Genomic DNA, 18,916 nt, shown 5'->3' with positions numbered 1-18,916 from the left:
AGTCCCATGTTTCAGAGTCCTTACACATGTTTAATTGACTGAGAAAGGAAGCCAATCCACACAGTCCATGTAGAGCTTTGTTTCTCAATCACACTTACCCATGAGGCTGCAAAAAGCTTCTTAGAATCCCTCTTGCAAAAACAATTGTGGAAGTGCGTGCTCAGGGAATTTACAAAGCACACTATTTACTCAGCTTCTCTTGAGCACACCCGTGTTTAGCCACCTTCCCACTTAGAGACACAATAACATGATGACAACCCGATAACAACTCTCTGATAAGGTGCTTTATCATCAGGACATAAAACTGCTGTGCTGGAAAATACAAATGGGCCCCTCTCTAGTCAGTAACGATGCAAGATATTTCAATGAAGGTGTAAAGCTGCCTTGTAATGCGCCGGTGGTAATTGCACAGGGCTGTGGGCACTGGGAGCCTTTCTTGCTGCCTCTGCTGCCTCTTGCTGCAGCTGGAGGTCAGCACATGCCCAGAGCGTCAGGCTGGATAGTTCTTCTATCCCAGCCAGTACATCTGCTGCTGCTGTCCACATCCATCTAAATGTCTAATCAAAAAACAAACAGATACTGAGCTGTTTGCTTCAGTAATATTCCATGGTATCCATCAGGCTGATGGGGCATTACAGACCATTGCACAGATGAAAGGGAAGCACCAGTTGAATAAAATCAGGCTCCCAGAGACTTAAAAATGACAAGAGGAAGTTTCTTCAGGAGCTGTGGGTCATTAGCTTTGTGCCAAGTGAGAAAACGCTGTCAGCAAGGAGAAAGGGAGAGGTGATAGTAAATATGGAGTGTGTCATCACCCACATAATCCTGCGCACTGCTCTGTCTGTGTCCTAAAAACAGGTGAGGACCTTTGACTCAGGAAGGGACATAGAAGAAACTGCAGTAATGGTGATGGGAACCCTGTGTATGTAGGGAGCTGGTGATTTGAGCTCTGCCCTTGAGCAGGAGCCTGTGCTACAGTCTGATGTCCTCTCTGGCAATCCCTGCAGTGTGCCCCAGAGCTTGGCTACAGAGCTGCAACTCAACAGTTCCTGACAGGCTGCCCCACTCCAAAATGGAGATACATTTTTAAAGCCAGTTACACTCTATTCCGATCTCCAAGGATGTGTCTGCACACCTGTTCCCATGGCTCTGAGTGTCCGTTTGCTCGTGGCCTTTAGAGCATAGTCCACTTGGACCCACCAAACAATGTTTCACTGCAGATGTTGAACCTTGTGCATTTCAGCCATCTCTGGGGAGCCTCATCTGCCTTCTCACCAGCTTCTGTCTTCCCCCCAGGCATGAATGTCCTGGAGAGCTCCCCTTACGAGCCGTTCATCAGGGGCTTTGATTACGTCCGGCTGGCATCCATCACTGCAGGTAGGTGGGTGGGAGATGCTCTGACACCTCCTGTGCAGGCAGGGAGGGCCCTGGCTGAGGGGTCAAGGGCTGCAGACAGGGAAGTCCTTTGTGCTCCTTGTGAGCATTGCATGGTTCATGTCTAGCAGTTGTTTTTTCCAAGGAGTTGCCTCTGATTCCTTTGCTAAACTATTACATGTTCTGGGAATTGTGAATTTTGCCTTTTTGGATGTTTCATGTCCATACCATGAAGGACTGGGAGTTAGATGTGGTACAAAGACCCCTTCCAATGACCCATCCTAGGCACACTCATTCTCCATAGCAGGTGGATGATCTGTTCCATGCAGACAGCTCATCAAACAGGAGCTGCTTGGGCATTGTTAGGTTTGAGAAGGCGCTTCCACATCCATCAGTCACTGGATCGAACTCTGCAGGAAAAGAGGTCAATAACTCAACCTATGTGTTGATCCCAGCCACAGCCTTTAACCACTTGCCCTGAGGGTAACCTCAGGACCCAGAGCCATGTTCTGCTGTACATCTAACCCTGTTAATGGCTGAGCAGAGCAGCCTGACACCTTTTAACTGCTCGAGGGCTCAGCAGTTCAAAGGTTGGTGTGGCTGCCAATAACCCGTTCATCACCAAAGGCACAGCTGCCACCACAATCAGCCTGTGCTCCACAGCTGTGAGGAAGCTTTCCAAGAGTGGGTATTTTACCAAACTACCTCTGGGAGCAGGTAATGTGCTCCTCCTGTGTCTCTGGCAGATGTGCCCAAACAGCTTTCCCAAGTGTGTGCTTTGCTCTGGGGTGACATCCACAGCTGGAGTGCACTCAAGTGAGGAAGGAGCAGCATGTCCCTGCAGCAGACAATGTCTGCAGTCCCCAGCATGGCCAGGCACTTGTTGGGTGACAATGTCCTGCAGCAAATTAACCCATCAGCCCTGGACAAAGGGGAGCAGAGGGGATGGGAAGTGCTCCCTGACCTTGCTCTTACTGACTCCACCTGGCAGATTGGTGCATGGACAGGGAATTTTTTTGCTGGGTCACGGTTTTCTTTACTGGAGCTTTTCCCTTTCTGCTGAGTCCCAGAAAGCTTCAGAGCATGGGGAAATCAAGGGATGGGGATTTTTATGCGTGGTTAACACATTCTCAGGTTTTTAAAGCAAATTGAAATAGGTCGTGCAGCAAAGCAAATGGGCCCAGAGCAGCAGGGGTTCTTCAGAGGACTTGGCATCCACTTAGGGACACAAAATTTCTTAGCCTTTTTGTCCTTATTCATACTAATCAATATCGTCTATTACATAACTTATGACCTGCTGCCCTCTGCCTGTCCAGTGTCCAGGGTCATATGGTGAACACTGCCAAAGGACCCTCTTTCAAATCTACCAAAAAGAAACCCCAAGAACTTGTTTAAACATAAGACACCCCTGTGACCATAGCCCAAGTGAACAACAGGTATATTAAACTAAATTTTACATAAACAATATATGGCCACTACTAAAACTGTACAAATGGAACCATATCCCTCCACTCTAATTGTAGCAGTGATTTAAAAAGCACATCCGCTGGTGTTGTGTGGGAAGAGGAGAAAATCCAGCACGTTCCCTTTGATTTATTGGCTGAATGGGTAATGAAACCCTTCCAAGTAACTGTTTCCTACACGTTCGCTGGCAGCTTCCCAGCATAAACCGATGCTCTGACAATATTCATCTCTGGGCAGTTTTAAAGGTAAGTGCTTACTGAAGGGATCACAACAAGCAAAAGTTTCACCCACCATAAAATAACTGAGAAACTTGGAATTTGACTTCCAGCTCACTGTAAGCAACAGGGGGTAACAGGAAGGAAAAAATAAATGCTGGGAGAAGGAGCATCAGATAAAGTCAGGGAAATAAAGGAGGGCAGCCAGCTCTGAAGGGCTCAGAGAGACTGTCAATGTTTTAACACTTGTCAGCAGCAACTGGCTGGTTTTAACTCCCAGTCAAAGATAGGGCTTGACTCTGCATTGAAAATTTATCATTCTGGGGATTTTTCCTCAGTGGAAAAATCTTTCTCTGCTGGGGAGAAAGTCCTTCTGGTATGCTGCTGGTCATGATTTTAATTCAGAGAGGTGAAAACCAGCTTCAAATTCATCTTCTCTCTCAAGCTTGAAGGACCTTTTTTTTATCTGTTCAATCAGACACATTCTGATGTTCCCACTGACTCCTACCAGGGACGCTGTAGAATTTTCCCCCTCTATAAAACAGACCCCCATCCACCTTTGAAGCAACCCTACATCCAGTGTTAGACAAATGCCTTTTCCTCTTCTTTTCCCTCTTTTCACAGAGAAGGCTGTTGGCATATAAACTCACGAGATCCCTTACTTCCCACTGAAGACACTGTTTTTCTCATCCATCACTACAGTTTTTGCTTTATTTTCCTGACCTTTCCCCTTACTGCAGGTTTCCTCCACCTTCCCTGCATCCCACAGCACATCTCTGCTCTCCCACCCAGACTGGGACATTCTTTCTCCTCTTGTTTAGGAAGGTGGACATGCAGAGTGATTTTGCTGATGTGAGGGGTGACCCTGCAAAGGGTGTAGGGAGAGACCCACGTGCACTCATGTACAGGCAGCATCAGGTCCCAGGGGCATGAAGCTGGATAGTACCTCTGCTCCCAGCCTGTGAAGGCACTGTCACTACTGGGGACAGGGGGATACTGGCTCAGACTGGTCTGCATGGGGCACACTGCGACCCAGACAGGTCTCACTTAGCTGGGCAGATCCTGGGGTGAGCAAACAGAGCTGCTGCCAAAGCCAGACGTGACCTTTCAGAGGCCAGGAGAAACTCCGTGCCCAGGGCAGTGAGGCTGAGGTGCCAGGAATCAGTGCAGACCAGCCATGTAGCAGAGACTCAGTCTTTGGTCTTGAGCAGCTTGCAGAAACAAGAAGGTCCATTAGTGGAGGTCCCAATACTCATGGATCCACTCATGGCCATAAGTAGATGGAGTTTCTAATGCCTGCTGTCTTCCAGGCCTCAGGCTGGCTAATCTGCATCAGTAAAGTGTTACCAGATGCTCAGATCAAAGCAAAATTCATTTTATTAAAGTTACAAGCTTGGTGAAGTGAGCTCTGGGGGGGTGAAGTCTGGTCTGTGACTGTGGCACTTCTTGGGAAAAGATGAGTGTGGGAAGGGGATTTGGTCCTACCAGGACCTGCAGAGCAAACCTGCCCTTCACCCTGGCTGGAGCGGGTGCGGTGTCACAGGGTGGCCATGGATGGGAGCGGGGGATGAAGGCCTCAGGGGTGGTGCTGCTGGTGGGGAGGTCAGCGCAGAGCCACCTCACCGTGTCCCACCACCCCACAGGGTCTGAGAACGAGGTGACACAGGTGAACCGGTGTCTGGACGCCGCCAAGGCCTGCAACGTGGACGAGATGTGCCAGCGGCTGCGGACGGAGTACGTCTCCTTCTGCATCCGCCGCCTGGCCCGGGCCGACACCTGCAACCGCTCCAAGTGCCACAAGGCCCTGCGCAAGTTCTTCGACCGCGTGCCCCCGGAGTACACCCACGAGCTGCTCTTCTGCCCCTGCGAGGACACGGCCTGCGCCGAGCGCCGGCGCCAGACCATCGTCCCCGCCTGCTCCTACGAGTCCAAGGACAAGCCCAACTGCCTGGCGCCTCTGGATTCCTGCCGGGACAACTACGTCTGCAGGTGATGCTCACGCGCAGGGCTGGTGCCCAGCGAGAGCCTCCCTTGGGCAGGGCCTGGTGACAGCCCTGAGCCACTGCCCTCAGCTGCAGGGTGCTCCTGGGCACTGTCCCACACAGCCGTGACAGGCCGTGCCGCCACGGGCCCTTCCATCAGCCCTGTCCTTGTATCCTACAGAACGTGTTCACAGACAGAAGGGGATGTGAGATGGTCACACTGAAGCTGTTTAGACATTTTCTGTGGATTTTTGGCTTCGGTTCTAAAGACCTGTTATGGAAACAGTTCCAGGAAGGTGCAGGCTAAGCAGGAATTTGGGGGAGGGTCCTTACAGCCACTTTCACCAATCCATCTCCCTCTCTGCTCCTCTTCCCCAGCCCAGAGCATCCTCAAGGAGCACCCAAGGTATCCTGACAGCCACAGGCACTTGTGAAGGCCTTAAAACCGTGTTTGTTTGTTTGCTTGTTTAATTAGAAAAATTAATCTGTATACGTAAAAAATACACTCGTCTACTGTGAGGCTGTGTTGGAGAGACCTTATAGCACCTTCTAATACCTAAAAGGAGCCTACAGGAGAGCAGGAGAGAGACTTTGGACAAGAGCAAGAAGTGACAGGACAAGGGGGAATGGCTGGAAACTGAAGGACGGTAGATTTAGATGGGCTGTTGAGAAGGAATTCCTGGCTGGCAGGGTGGGCAGGCCCTGGCACAGGGTGCCCAGAGCAGCTGTGGCTGCCTCTGGATCCCTGGCAGTTCCCAAGACCAGTCTGGACAGGACTTGTGCACCCTGGAATAGTGGAAGTTGTCCCTGCCCATGGCAGGGGGGTGGAATGAGATGATTTTTAGGTCTTTTCCATCCCAAACCATTCAGTGATTCAGTGATTCGATGATTCGATGATACTGTGATTCAACGATACTGTGATTCAGTGATTCTGTGATTCTATGTTTTGGTGATTGCTCCAGGAGTCTCAGAGTCCTGGTGTCATTCCAGATCCACTGCACAGTCTGTGGCCAGCCTGGTTTGCTCCTCTGTTTCCACCCCGCCCCAGTCACACACACACAGACCCATCCCATGTGCACACTGACAGCAGAACCCCTTCAGTGCTTTTCCTTCATCTGCACTATTTTCACCTCCATGTTTCTCAAAAAGTCTTTGGTGTTCCGGAAGGTTAATGCACACAGAGCCCTCGGGAGCGGAGCCCAGCTGGCAGTGAGAGATGTGAGGCAATAACAGCACCACGGGGCCAGCCCAGTGCCCTGCGTGCAGCTGGGCCGTGAGCAGACACCTGGGGAAGAGCACAAGAGCAAGTGTAGGACACACCTCCCTGTATTGTCTCAGTCTCTAATTGCTGTGGGGTTTGGGACTTCCTGAGCTGCACTTCCAGCAGCCATCCCCTACCAGCACAGCATCTTTTAATTACAATAAAAATATTATGTATTTTCACAAAGGAAGGTGAGCGCAGCAGCATCCTCTTGGAAGCATGAAAGTACGAACACCCTCAGCACTCTGCACCCCAGAAACATGGAGGCAGGAGAATGACTGAACTGTGCAAAAGGAGACTCTGAAAGATGCAAAGCCCCTGGGCTGACCAGGCCCTGCTCAGATGTCCCCTGGCTACCAGGGAGTCCACAATGGATGGGTAGCAGCCTCTCCCTAACATGACAAGAGGGCCCAGTGGGGAGGAAGAGGTTCAAAGGGGAGAGTGTTACTCCCCAGGAGACTGGAAACTATTTCCTGCAAGCAACACAGCTGTTAATTATCTGATCCCTTGGTCTCTGAATATATAATATAAAATATCCTCTAGAGACAGAGGGAGCAAGAGGTTGACATGTGACCTGGTCAAAGCCAGCAGTGCAGAATCCACAAGGAGAGCCAGGAATAAATCATAAAGAAATGGAGTGAAACACTCCAAGTCTCACCCTGTCTGCACAGCTCTAGCCCTTTGAACTTCCCAGCTCAGAGGGGTGGGTTCTACTAATATGGATTATATAAAATCTGCAGTCATTATCTCCCGTCTCTAAATCTCCAAACAATGCAGCAAGTTTTGGGAAAGATTTTGCCTGTCCATGTTACAGGAGAAAAGGGTTGATAAGGGGCAAATATGGGAACAAAGATGAGAAAAAAAAGAAGGGTGTAGGGGAGAAGTGGGCTGGAAAGTGCAAACTGGAATGCTGACACTGACCAGGAGAAAGAGCAACGTGTCTGGAAGAGAGAGGATGTCTGGGAGGAGCAACATTCTCAGTTTTTCTGAGATTGCCCAGGCAGGGTAAACATTTGAGGTTCTCAGTTCTCAGCTCAGACAGTGCAGGTTGTCACCTGAGAACCCTCCCTTCAGGTGTTGTCAGTGCTGGTGATTGCTTGAGTTTCCAAAGTAGTTCAAATGCCACGTGAAATCCCTTCCTGCCTGGCCTTGGAATGAATGTTGAGATGGATCTGGGTCTCCAGCTGTTGCTGTGTCCTGCCTGAAAGCCCTGTGTTGATGCCTCAGATATCCCATGATCTCCAAACACCACCATGTGCCAAGAGCTGACTCATGCCTAAAGAGTTTGGTGGCAGATAACTGGTTGGCAGAATGATTTGCCTGCACCACAGGCTCCAGAGAGTCCTTCTTCTGAGAATGGGCATCTACAGCAGAGGGTGGGCAGGAGCCCTGGTAATGGATAGGACATTTCATGTCTGAACCTCTGGACATTTCCCTTGATCTGAGGTGACCTCAGCTGTATTTAGAGTCTTTAGAGACAGAAACTGGACCAGAGCAATTCTCTGTTTCATCAAATCAGACTAAAAATGAAAGCTAGGGTGTTTAGGTAAAGTTATTACCCAAAAGGTAGAAAATGGCAACACAGACTGATTTCCTTCCTGGCATCAGCTCTTCCCTCAAAAACCAACTTCACACAACAGAAAGCAAACATTTCTTCCAAGACTGGACTTACCTTGCAGATGTAAATGTAAAACATTGACTGCAGAACCTGTTCAAAACCTTCTCCTGGGTTTCTTGGGGTAGGCAGGAGATTGTAAAAGGACATCTGTTCCAGCTGTTTGAAGAACACCTACGGCAGCACTTTGCAAACATGTTCCCCTCTGTGAACACCACGAGTGTGCTGTTACATCCCCTTTGCCGCAGTTACCTGAGGTGACATGTCCCGTTCTGTGCTCTGGCTCCATCAGGTCGCGCTACGCAGAGTTCCAGTTCAACTGCCAGCCGTCCCCACAGGCCGCCAGCGGCTGCCGCAGGGACAGCTACGCCGCCTGCCTGCTGGCCTACACCGGCATCATCGGTAAGGGCCGTGCTCCGGGCTGCTGCCCAGCCCGGGAGGGAAACCTCTGCTCCGGGAGGGAAACCTCTGCTCCGGGGGGGAAACCTCTCCCCTGGGTGGGAAACCCCTCCTCTGGGTGGGAAACCTGTCCCCTGGGTGGGAAACATCTCCTCTGGGAGGGAAACCTCTCCCCTGGGTGGGAAACATCTCCTCCGAGTGGGGAACCTGTCCCCTGGGTGGGAAACCTCTCCTCTGGGAGGGAAAGCTCTCCTCTGGGTGGGAAACCTCTCCTCTGGGAGGGAAAGCTCTCCTCTGGGTGGGAAACCTCTCCTCTGGGAGGGAAACCTGTCCCCTGGGTGGGAAACCTGTCCCCTGGGTGGGAAACCTCTCCTCCAGGAGGGAAATCTCTCCTCTGGGAGGGAAACCTCTCCCCTGGGTGGGAAACATCTCCTCCGAGTGGGGAACCTGTCCCCTGGGTGGGAAACCTCTCCTCTGGGAGGGAAAGCTCTCCTCTGAGTGGGAAACCTCTCCTCTGGGAGGGAAAGCTCTCCTCTGAGTGGGAAACCCCTCCTCTGAGTGGGAAACCTGTCCCCTGGGTGGGAAACCTCTCCTCTGGGAGGGAAACCTCTCCTCTGGGTGGGAAACCTCTCCTCCAGGAGGGAAATCTCTCCTCTGGGAGGGAAACCTCTCGTCCGGGTGGGAAACCTCTCCTCTGGGTGGGAAATGTCTCTTCTGGGTGGGAAACATCTCCTCTTACTCTGACTATGAGGACAGTAAGGTGGAGAGCTGAGCTCTCTGGGACATCACACAGTCATGGAATGGTTTAGGTTGGAAGGGACCTGAAAAGCCCATCTCATTCCAACCCTCTTCCATGGGTTTGGACACCTTTCACCAGACCAAGTTGCTCCAAGCCACATCCAACCTGGTGCTGGTCTTTCTCCCTTCAGTGACATGACTAAGCCATGGGTATGGGGTAACTTCAGGATGGTTGCAGTGGAGGGAGAAAAAGCATGGGCAAGATTCAAGCTTCTCTCTCCGGTGGAAATAGACGGGCTGTTCCAGGATGTCTGCTCTGACAGGGATTCCCTGATGCCATCACCAATGATGCTGCTGGAAATCACCATGCACTGCCATTTTTCCAACTTCAGAGGGTGTCACATTGGGGTTTCAGATGCTGCAGAGCCCAGATGGCAGCAGCTGGCACAGGCACAGAGAAGAGTCCAAAGAGAAGTGCCAGTGGCCTTTGGACCAGGTCTGTCCCGATAGATGAGACAGGCTGACATTTTTGGGCCAACATTTAATTCCATTTTAATCCTTCATTCTGGAGATTGAGATTGGCTTTTTCAGTGACAGGATGAAAACCTTTATACACATTCACATACAGTTTTTGAATGCTCAGCCTGGAGAATAAAAGGCTTCAAGAAGACCTTAGAGCCCTTCCCAGCCTAAAGAGGCTCCAAGAGAGTTGGAGAGGGACGTCGAACAAGAGCCTGGAATGCCAGGATGAGGGGGAATGGCTTCCCACTGCCAGAGGGCAGGATCAGATGGGATGTTGGGAAGGAATTCCTGAATGTGAGGGTGCTGGGTCCGTGGCACAGGTGCCAGAGCAGCTGTGGCTGCCCCTGGATCCCTGGCAGTGCCCAAGGCCAGGCTGGACACTGGGGCTGGAGCAGCCTGGGACAGTGGGAGGTGTCCCTGCCCATAGTAGGGGGTTGGGACTGGATGGGCTTTAAGGTGCTTTCCAACCCAAACCATTCCATTATTCTCTTAATGTTACTAGGGAACCTGAATTCCCAGAAACTGCCCGTTCCTTGGACTGATAGCACTTTTTAATTGACTGAAGGCTTCGGTGATGGTGATGTGAACAAAAGGGTTGTGACTGCTCCTCTTCTCTTCCCTGGGAGCAAACCAGACCCATGACACCAGCACTTGAAGGGTTTTGCTGCTGTCATGGAGGGGCTTGGCTGGGGCAGAGTAACCAGGAGAGCAGCAGGAGGGGATGTCCCTGTCCCTTCCTGGAGTCCCTGCCCTGCAGTAACACTTGTCCGTCGGTCCCGGCAGGCAGCCCCATCACCCCCAACTACATTGACAACTCAACATCCAGCATAGCTCCCTGGTGCACCTGCAACGCCAGCGGGAACCGGCAGGACGAGTGCGAGAGCTTCCTGCACCTCTTCACCAACAACATCTGTCTCCGTGAGTGGCACTGCTGCACGCCGGGGGCTTTGCGGATGGGACAGGGAGATGCCATGGTGCTCTGGGGTCTGGAAGTGTCCAGCTCCCTGTGTTACCAACAAAGGAGCTCTGCAGAGCCTCAGGCATCCATTTGGGTGATGCACAGAAAGAGGCTGGGAAAGGGAGGCTTCCCCCTGTCACTCTTGTGCCGAGAATGACACAGGAACAGGCCAGAGGCAGAATTATAGAAAGAGCAAAAGAAGGCTAATTGATTACTTTATTATACTATATTATTCTATATTATACTTACACTATATTACATTACATCTAAACTGAATCTGCCGAGCACTCAACTCTGCACACAACTGCACTCTACATCTCGTGACTGTCAGCTGACAGTCCCGACACACACACACACCTGGCCCTGAGAGGCCAAGGAAACAAAACACCATCACTCTGGGTAAACAATCTCCATACTGCATTCTACTTTTGCACAAATGCAGGCACAGCAAATGAGATAAGAATTGTTTTTCCTTTCTCTGAGGTTCAGAGAATGTGAATCTCAGAAATATTCTTGGGAAGTCGTGCCTTGCTTTTCTCTGTGAAGAGAAATATGGCTACATCCCCCTGCCCTGACAACTGTTTTCTCCATCTTTCCCACACCAAGAAAATGCCATTCAGGCCTTTGGCAATGGGACTCACCTGAACACAGCCGTGGCCCCGTCCATCCCCCCCACCACACAGATGTACAAGCAGGAAAGAAATGCCAACAGAGCTGTGGCGACCCTCAGAGAGAACAGCTTGGAGCACCTCCAGCCCACCAAGGTACAGAGGGCAGGCCTGGCTTGGGGAGATGATGTCTGTGCCTCCTGCAGCCTCCTCACCTCAACTCCTTCTTCTGCTTGTGTCATTTCAGTCACATGCAGGCATCCAACCTACCCTCCAACTCCTGGAGGCCTGATCTCCCCTTCCCTTCCCTTCCCTTCCCTTCCCTTCCCTTCCCTTCCCTTCCCTTCCCTTCCCTTCCCATTTGGAAGTACTGGGAAATCCATGGAGTTTTCACCCAGCATCACTGGCTTGGCTCCTCACTGTCCTTCAGAGCATCAGTTCAGCTTCAGACAAGCATTTCAGCTTCCCAGGACACAAGTTCCTCCCTTGTTAGATGAGGATTCTAGAGATTATAATGCAGAGGTTTAAGATTTGCTAAGCATTGGAAAATTTGAAAGGTTCTGTTCAACAGTGAATTATTACTATCAAAATAATATTAAATTGAAATAATTTTAAAACAAATAACACGTTCATTTACTGATGGTGGCCATGATAGGTATTAAATATTTTATTTTTAAATAAAACAAAATGACCTTGACTTGCCAACCAGAGTAATTTTCAGATTCAATTATTTTCCTATTGAATAATTAACAGTGACCCTGATTTGCTGAACGTTCAGGTTACAGAAGCTGTCAGTTTTAACTAGACTCCAAGGACTGAGCGTGGGCTTTGCACTGGGCTGACTGATACCTTCAGAACTTCCAAGTGTGGGTTATTTTAAGGCTTATCACTGTTTCTTTTGCTGGGAGAAGACCTGATTCACCTCTCTCCACCCTGTTTTCACAGAGGGCAGGTTGGGAGGTGGAGAAAAGTGGCCTCAGGTTCCCTCACTGCTCTCCAGGGCACTGGTGGCACCATTGCAGGGCACAGGGACACCTTCCCCAGGCCAAAAGCTTGGCACCCAGCAGATCTGGAGGCTTTCCCTCCAGCTGGTGCTCCCCAGATCTTAGAGAAATCCAAGAAGTGGCCCCAGGTAGAGACCTAGCACTGAGCCCTTCATCCTGGAAGTGAAGGAGAAGCTGTGAACTGTCGGTGACCAGGGCAGTATTCCCAACAGCAAGTGGGAAACTGGAAAAAGCAGCTGCAGTAGAGGATGGCCCAGCCACATCTCCAACCTCCTCGTGGCAGCAGCGCATCCCTCCTCTGAGGTGTGAGTGCTGCTGGAGCATGGTCCCTGCTGGAAACTAGAGATTTGGGTCTTGACTTTGGACTCAACTTCAAATCCAGATCCTGTTCAACGTTTAATGAGGTTGGCACCTCTGGACCTGAGGGGGAAAGCCAGTGAAATGTCTCCCAGCACCATGGAGGTATATTCCACACCCACCTTTAAGGTCACCAGGTCAAGCCACTGGCCAGCAGTGGCTCCGTAAGATACGTGGGTGGCCACTGACCTGAGAGGGCATCCAGGCACCCACCTCATACAGACACCTCCAGCCAGTGTCCAAACAAGTGCTGTGCCCACAAATGGCTCTGCTGCTGTGACACCACCTTCACCAACAGCTGAAGAGCTGTGCTGACCTCCAGGCCAGAGTCTGGGTGCTGAAATCAGCCCTGGCCCCTCTGCACATGCACACACTTGGGGCTGCACAGCCCCCGAGCCCCAAATCCTCTGAGGCACCAAGGAGGGACTCCAGTTTGGTTAGAGAGATGGAGCCCCTCTCCTGTGAGGAAAAATAGAGAATTGGAATTGTTCAGCCTGGAGAAGAGAAGCTTCAGGGTGACCTAATTGTGGCCTTCCAGTGCCTGAAGGGGCTCCAGGAGAGCGGGAGAGGGACTGGGGACAAGGGCTGGAATGCTAGGACAAGGGGAATGGCTTCCACTGCCAGAGGGCAGGGTTAGATGGGATACTGGGACTAAATTCTTGGCTGTGAGGGTGGGGGGTCCTAGCACAGGGTGCCCAGAGAAGCTGTGGCTGCCCTGGGAAGCTGTTCCAGGCCAGGTTGGACAGGGTTTGGGGTAGCCTGGGATATGGAAGGTGTCCCTGCCCATGGCAGGGGTTAGAATTGCATGGTCTTTAAGGTCCCTTCCAACCCAAACCATTTCATGACTCCATGATCAGCCACAGCTCTCACCCCACGCTGTCTCCTTTCTCTTCCAGGTGGCTGGAGAGGAGAGGCTCCTGCGGGGCTCCACTCGTTTGTCCTCAGGGACCTGCAGCCCAGCAACCCCTCCCTGCTGGGCAGCCTCTCTGCTGCAGATGTGGCTTCTCCTCGCCCCTGCTGTGCTGAGCCTCCCGTGATGTGAGGAGGGCTGGCACACGCCAGGAGAGACTCAATTTGTGTTGGTTTCTTTACTGAACAACCAGACCAGTAACTTTTTCAGGAGGAGAGCAGGGAGAAGGGAGGGGAAGGGAAGGGAAGGTGAGTGTTTGGGCATCCCTTCCTCCTCCTCATCTGTCTGCCAGTTTATTTGATTTTATATGATCAGCATTGTTGACAACCAGCTCATTCTTGGTCCTGGCCACCTTTCCACACCACAGCTTGGTTGTTGTTTCTCCAGCTATCTATGGATAGGGCTGAAGCCATGGACAATTCCCTTGGAAAAGATGAAGGAGAGAGTTGATCCAAGAAATGAGAGCTGCAAAGGAAATGCTTTTTCCTGCCCAGCCAAGAGGGGAAAGACTTTTGATGGATGGATGACTGGATGACCTGCCAGGAGGTTTCCTGAAGCCCACATTGAGGGGCTCTTGAGAGGACACGTGGGGTGCAGACTGTCTGCACGGTTGCTCAGGACCTGAAGGACAATGCACCTGGTTACTTCAGACTGAAGAAACCAGAAAACTGGTGGGAATGTGGTTGGTTTTGTTCACTGGAGAGGAACCTGAAGCACCTCGGGGGAGGACCAAGTAACCACACTCTGAACTGGCTGGCAAGGATTATCCACCCTCTCAAACCCATGGCCAGAGTGCAACCAGCATCCACATCCCAGCTGTCACCTCCCCTCGGGCCCTCCTTCTTAGGGAAACCTGTGTCCTGTATTGATGGTATTCAGGAAGAAACACGTGTGTTGCATTTTGTTTACAGCTGAGTTTTTTGTGTCCCAACCCAAACATCTCTATCCACTGGTCCTGTTCAGTGTTTTGGGGCATTTTTTGTCACATCCAAACAACCAGAGACCAATATTGTCCCACTCCAGGCTACCCTTTCTCCATCAGGGGCCAATGTGTGAGCCCATGGGCAGGGTTTGACGTGAGCCCAACACATCCCTCTCTCACCTGCTACCTGTTCACCCTCTGGTCTCACAGGCATTGGGTCTCCAGGCAATGGATTTTGTTGGTTTTCCTGGGAAGAGATGATAGGATAGGAGAGGTTTGCTAGGAACCACCCTGAAGACAGAAATACCCAGCCAAGAAAGGCCACATCATGAATTACATCATGGGTAGGGACTGGATTGCTACAGTTTCCCCTCCTCGAAAAACTGGCAGAGGCAACCACCTGTGTCCAGGTGAGCAAGCAGGTCAAGGGCTTTGTCCCTTGCCAGTTTCTGTTTTTTCAGTGAAGATGTCATTTAAGCAAGAGCTGCTGAAGTGACCCTTTTTTCTGAGCCACAGCCAGAGCCCAGGGGAGGAAAGTGAGGATCAACATCTCTCCAGTGTCTTGGGGCACAGAGGGGCAGGTGTGTCACCCTGGATTACCGGAGCATCCCAGGGTCTTTCCTTGAGGAGGTGAGCTGAGGAGTCCCCCTGCTCTCCTGGGGGGCTGAACCCCTTTACTAAAGCCAGGAAAGAAGATGGTAAGGAAGAATGAGAAGGTTTCCCAGGATAAATGCTTACACAGGCTGAGTGCCATGGGAAGAAGAGCAGTAGCTCCAGAATCTCCCTGAGTGTGTTTAGGCCTGGCCTTTGCAGCAGTCCATTTATTGCTTGGTTTGTGCTCCTCCAATAAATATCATTAATTCCTTGGCATTTGAATGCATGGAAAGGCTTAGGAAGCATCTGACACAGCAAAGTCCATTGCTTTTTATTCCCATTTCCTGCAAAACCTCTCCCGTTGTTTATTGCTTCAGATTTTCTGAGAAACTGCAGCAACTTCCTGGGCTTTTGTTCCAACCAGAAACCACTCTGGTTTTCATCTGAACACCTGTGGATGTGTCTGGCATGAACAGAAATCCTCCTGCTGCATCCTGTCCAAAGTGCTGCTCCTTGAGGTCCTCAGGGCTGTAGCACCTGGTTTTCCTGATCCAGGGCTGTGCAAAGGAACACACCAAGTTCCAAGGCTTGTGTGCAGGGTGACAAGTCACACCCTGAGCCAAAGGTTGTATGTGAGAACTGCATGGCCAAGGGGCTCACCCTGATCAGGAAAGCAGACCAGGAGGGAGAACTGCAGGCAGGAAAGTCCTTTCAAGTGACCCCACACATGCACAGAGCTGCTGTGAACATCTCCCCTTTATCCAGGACAGCAGTCCCTGAGAGACCAAGTGACACAAGGCTTGTGTCCTCGCAGCTGCAGGGGGAGAGGGATGAAACCCTGCCTGCTCAGCCCTTCAAAGGCAAGGAACTACCTCAACACCACGAGGTCCTGCTGGGAATTGCATTCTTCTGCCCCTTTGCTTTCCAGTCCTGTAGTCATGCTCTGCTTTTCAGACATCTGGCCCCATCAGACCAGTCTCCAGCAGCTTTCAGTCGTGCCCAGGCTGTCTGCACAGGATGGGGATGCAAGTGCCAGCTTCTTTCCAGGAGCACCCACTCCTGTGTCTCTCATATGTCAGTGATGGTGAAGTGCCACTTTGCCATTTCCTTCTCATTCAGCAGAGGAGTTTTTCTGGGTGGTCAGGATGCCTGGTGGCCCCACCTCACCTCTCCCTTCAGACTGGTATGCTGTAAAAAGAGGTGTGGAGAATCCTACTCAAGGACTGGATGAGATGGAGGAGACTTCCAGAGGTTACCTCATCCCAGTGCCATGTCCCACATCAGCACTTACTTCAGTGATTTCAGTGAGAGACATCATCATCATCTCCCCTGGATTCACATCACAGGATCATGAAATGGGTCAGGTGGGACCTTAAAGCTCATCCCGTTCCAGCCCCCTGCCATGGTCAGGGTCACTTGCATTTGACCAGGCTTTCCAAGCCCCATCCAGCCTGGCCTTGGACACTTGCAGGGCTGTCTTGCTTTAAGGGCTCTGCAGATGTTAGTTGTCTCACCCATCAGAGCCCAACCAGATCCTCAGTTCCCATGTCCTGTCCTCCAAGCCCTGTCCCAGGCCAGGTCCTGCCCTTCTGGGGGTCCCTTGGGGTTCATGGATGCTTTGGGATGAAATGAATGAGGCACAGAGCAAGAAGCCTCTCATCCAGCAGGAAAGAGCTGGGGAGTTGGAATTAGCCAAAAAAAAAAAAAAATCCCAAAACTTTCATGGCTTTGTTCTGATTATTTTATTCTTTTCACCAATATTTAATGTTGATTCTCCCTCCAAGCCTGATCATGAATCAAACTTTGCAAAAAATAATGACTTTTGAACCTTTCTGCTGGAGGAAGCAAACATGATTACTCTCCTCCCACCCACCAACATGTGTGCACAGACCACTGCTTTTTCCTTGTAAAAAGTCAGTAATTTTTTGGATGAAATTCCATCTCTGCTGAATTCTGTGAAGTGAACCATGGATCTTCATTTTTAAGTCTCTTGATTAACCACAGAAGTCATAGCAGCTGCTTGTAAAGGCAAAAGACTGAGCTAGCCAAGAGACAGGGAGACAATTTCTTTTAGGAATTACTCCATTCCTGACAACTTCCATAAGCACAAAGAAGAATCATGGGAAAAAGAAAGGAAAAAACCCCACAGTTAAAGAACCAGCCAGACTTTCTGTAGCCACTGAACTCTATTTTTTGGCTGCACAGCACTACTCCGTGGCTGGCAGCCCTGAGAGCCTGTGAAATATTGTGTATGTACTTATACCTGTCATGTCATGTCATGTCCAGCATTGTCCAGGTGGGAGCAGGAGCTGGGAGGGAGACCCGGGGCTGGGAGGTGGTGCTGGAGCAGGAACCTCCTGTGTGCCCCTGCTCGAGGGGAGGGTGGTGGGTGCCAGCCCAAACTGGGGTCAAACTTGTACTTACCTTTTCTGTACGTGTCAATATCCAAACATATCCATGAATAAAGCACACATGCATTTTCCTGACCCCTCGCTCCTGCCTGCCGTGCCAGCTTGTCCCTGTCAGCATGTCCTGGATGGTGCTGAGCTCTGCTCCTGTGCTGGAAGGGCAGCTGGAAGGAACTGGGGATCTTCTCTGGGGGTTGGAAGAGTGGTGGGGCTCAGATGTGCCGTGCTTGGCTGGAATCATGGAATCATGGAATATCCTCAGCTGGAAGGGACCCACAGTGATCATCCAGTTCAACCCCAGGTCCTGCTCAGACACCCCAAAACCCCACCCTGGGCATCCCTGGAGCAGTGTCCCAATGCTCCTGGAGCTCTGGCAGCCTCGGGGCCGTGCCCATTCCCTGGGCAGCCTGGGCAGTGCCAGCACCCTCTGGGGGAAGAACCTTTCCTGATCTCAGCCTGAGCTGTCCTGGCACAGCCCCAGCTGTTCACTCAGCTCTTGTCCCTGGTCCCAGAGAGCAGAGATTGGAGCTGCCCTCGGGAGGAGCTGCAGACAGTTCTGAGGGCTCCTCTCAGCTCCAATCCCAGCCCCAAATCCGTGTCTCCCAGCAAGGAGGGGTGGCAGGTGAAAAGCAGCTCTGCTGAGATGGAGAGACTCCAGAGTCATCAGGGAAGGAGACACGAGTCTCCACAGCAGTCCTGGGCTGTTGCTGTGGCCTGAGGGGGTGAAACATGCAAAGGTTTGGGAGAAATTTGGGGCAGGTTTGGCTCAAAGCTGGTGCCAGCACAGGAGGAGGGAAGCACTGCAAGATACAGCAGGGATGGGAATAATTTTTGCACCTGCAATTAGGGGCCTGTGGAGCCACTGGTGCCAGGATGTCACCAGTGACCCACGGAGTGGAAATAACTGGGAAGGGCTGGTGCTGCACCCTGTGCTGGACTCAGGAGGAAGGGAGATGGAGGAGAAGGGAGGGTGGTGGCTCCTGCCAGCCAGGAAGCCTTCTGCTCATGCCATGAACATCCATGAGCTATTTTTGGCAACTTGAAAAAAAAAATCACAGGAAAATTGATTAGAGGTCAACAAAATGTTTTCTTACCAATTCTGGGTAGGGGAAAAAAATTGAAAATAAATGTACCTAAAATTTTTATAAAAATAATGAATAAAATTCAAGTCAGTTCTTAAAGTGAGTTCAAGGTTGAACACATAAATGTTGCACTTTTTCCTCCCAGAAATCATGTTTGCCTCCATGTGTGCATGGAGCAGCTGAGGAGCAGAACCTGAGGGTTAGGGAAGGACTTAGACTGTCCTCAAAGCCTTCTCCCTCCCACAGTGCCCAGGCTGGGTTTTGCTGACTCAAAGGACAATTCCTGTGAAGGTTCCAGCCAGCTGAACCTGAAACATGAAACATGCTGTGGAATTTCCCTGGCTCTTGGCAAGCAGCTGCTCAACCAAGGTCAGCACCCAAAACTGGTGGGGCCAGTCCGGGGCCACGAGTGCTGGGGTGAAGGAGCTGCAGGGGGGTCCAGGGGCTCCTGGCATTCAAGGAGATCTCAGCACTCCCCAGTGGGACTCCCCCAGGCTCTGCAC

The 18,916-nt window shown here is 51.2% G+C and overlaps 1 protein-coding gene across 1 annotated transcript in view; it reads left to right on the top strand.

The window, feature by feature from the left end:
• LOC121353464 (GDNF family receptor alpha-4) overlaps positions 1-17,409 on the top strand; it is a 71,951-nt gene extending 54,542 nt beyond the window's left edge. Inside the window, exons 3-8 of the mRNA XM_041467327.1 lie at positions 1,297-1,377; positions 4,697-5,042; positions 8,204-8,313; positions 10,354-10,488; positions 11,135-11,292; positions 13,394-17,409. Of these exons, the coding sequence (XP_041323261.1) occupies positions 1,297-1,377; positions 4,697-5,042; positions 8,204-8,313; positions 10,354-10,488; positions 11,135-11,292; positions 13,394-13,534 (971 nt within the window). The 3' untranslated portion in view covers positions 13,535-17,409. The remainder of the gene's footprint in view (positions 1-1,296; positions 1,378-4,696; positions 5,043-8,203; positions 8,314-10,353; positions 10,489-11,134; positions 11,293-13,393) is intronic.
• The last annotated feature ends 1,507 nt before the right edge of the window (positions 17,410-18,916 follow it).

The sequence above is a fragment of the Pyrgilauda ruficollis genome, unplaced genomic scaffold (assembly GCF_017590135.1).
Source record: "Pyrgilauda ruficollis isolate IOZ18807 unplaced genomic scaffold, ASM1759013v1 scaffold206, whole genome shotgun sequence".
NCBI lineage: Eukaryota > Metazoa > Chordata > Aves > Passeriformes > Passeridae > Pyrgilauda > Pyrgilauda ruficollis.
Note: the sequence above shows the minus strand (reverse complement) of the source record. Positions and strands in the feature narration are given on the sequence as shown.